At 52.6% G+C, this 1,954-nt stretch overlaps 1 protein-coding gene across 1 annotated transcript in view; it reads right to left on the reverse strand.

The window, feature by feature from the left end:
- Positions 1–1,005: 1,005 nt before the first annotated feature.
- EMC1 (ER membrane protein complex subunit 1) overlaps positions 1,006–1,954 on the reverse strand; it is a gene marked incomplete at its 5' end in the record, with an annotated part of 10,222 nt that continues 9,273 nt past the window's right edge. The window contains 2 exons of the mRNA XM_010158538.1: positions 1,006–1,185; positions 1,389–1,527. Coding sequence (XP_010156840.1) covers positions 1,006–1,185; positions 1,389–1,527 — 319 coding nt within the window. The remainder of the gene's footprint in view (positions 1,186–1,388; positions 1,528–1,954) is intronic.

Here is a 1,954-nt window from a genome sequence, read left to right on the forward strand (position 1 = left end):
GAGCGCCTGCGCAGTACATGAGTCAGCAACTTTGCTGGCGGCGCATGCGCCCACAACACAAACAAGGGGCGGTGGGAGCGCATGCGCTGTGCGCAGGCTGGAAGCGGCCACGGGGTCTGGGCTTCCAATAGCCCGAAAAACCGCCAAAACACTCACTGGTCCTCAACAGGCGGCTTTTATTGAGGCGATCTGCACGGGGGGGAGGCGGCTGACGGGACAGAGCCGCTCACGGGGGCCACAACTCGCTTATGACAGTTTAAATCCACATACAGAGTCCACGGCCATTATCCAAAGGGACACGGGGTTCTTCACTCCTGAACCACGACACCTTAAACCCAGCATTGCACCCCAAATACGGGAGTTTTAAGCAAATGGGAAAGAACTAATAAATAAAGAAGACGGAGAGACTTCACATCCCAATTCCTCCCACAGCCCTGCGACGCGATGAGGTGACTCAACGAGGCTGTTTCCCACCGACATCCAAGCAACCTTGAACCTTCACCTCAACCAAGCGACCCCTCCCCTCGCAGGCCCCGCAGGCAGTAGCTCGCGCATTGCCCAGCCTGGCATTCGCATCACGGCAGCCGACAAGCCCCCAGATCCTCCTCGCGCCGAGACGTCAGCCTCGCGGAGGACGAGGCGAGGACTGAGGGGACACGCGTCCTTAGCATTATCTTCGCCAACAGCGGGGAGATGACGTGATGGCAGATTTCAGGGCTTTAACGGAGGTTTGAGAGATTTTTTAGTCATTATAACTCTTTTCCGATGGCTCTCTTCCAGCGCTCTCCCGTTTCTTCTCACTAGGAGGCACGTAGACAGCCTATTGTTTTGTTGCGCAAGCAGCTTTTCTTCCCAAGTATCTTCCAGCAAAAATAAAATACAGATGTTTGCATCCATGAGTCACTCAAGCTGGAATTTCGAACCCAGCAGCAACGCGGGGTGGCAGATCTTCAGTCCCAACCTCAGACACCTTCTCCAGCCTCAGCCTTCCCTTCGCTCGCAGCCTTACCGCCAGGCCCGGTTCAGCCGCTTCACCTGAGCAAGTCTCTTGGTGATCATAGTAGCAAAAACCAGCCCAAAGAGGACGCTGCTTATGAGCACGTAGTCGTAGTCGTCTTTCAGGACATCAAACTGCTTCGACGGGTACACTCGGGTCTGGTAGATGTCCAAGCCGTATGCAACAACCTGAAGGGATGAGATACTGAGCTGCCAGCACCAAACCACGTGCATCAAAAGCGACTGACTCGGGTCTACAGCTCTGTAAAAGTGTTTAAGCGGTGAGCAGCCAGACAACGGGAAGTTACAGGCCTCCCTACCGCAGGCTACGGTATCACGCTGCTCTCCCCACAGACTCCACGGCCCTATTAAACCCTTCGCCCTGTACTCACCAGACAAGTCGACTCCAGGCCGGAGGGGGCTGTATAAATCCCTGTCATTCGGGATATGGTTTGATTGTAGTTGATAAACCTCTCGGCGTGGATCTGCACATCAGGGGAGTATGGAATCAGGTTCTCTTCTCTGAAAGGCATTTAAAGAGAAATAAAAACCCAATCAAAACAGCACACAAAGGACATTCTCTGTGTTCCCCAGTTTGATCATCACAAGCTGCCCTACACCAGCAAATTTAGCAGTTTTCCCCAGCGCCTGCTGGGTCAGCTACACCACAGCAGCCTCTTTTTAGGCTTCTAAAGTTTTAAAAATAAGTGTAATTCTAAAAACTTCAGAGAGTTGCTCTGACTGCTACTTCTTATTGTGCAGACCACAGGCTGGCTTTGCTAATGATGAGACCTGCTGTATTACAGGCAGATGAGTTCCATCATCTCAGACTGGGAACAAAGCAACCTTGCATCGTTTCATGCAAGAATTGCCCTGAATCTGCCCAGGACGAGTTGTTCTACATCACGCTACCACGTTACAGGCAAAATCCATCCCTCTTCCAAGCTGCCGAGGAAGA

This window comes from Eurypyga helias, unplaced genomic scaffold, assembly GCF_000690775.1.
Source record: "Eurypyga helias isolate BGI_N326 unplaced genomic scaffold, ASM69077v1 scaffold33499, whole genome shotgun sequence".
Classification (NCBI taxonomy): domain Eukaryota; kingdom Metazoa; phylum Chordata; class Aves; order Eurypygiformes; family Eurypygidae; genus Eurypyga; species Eurypyga helias.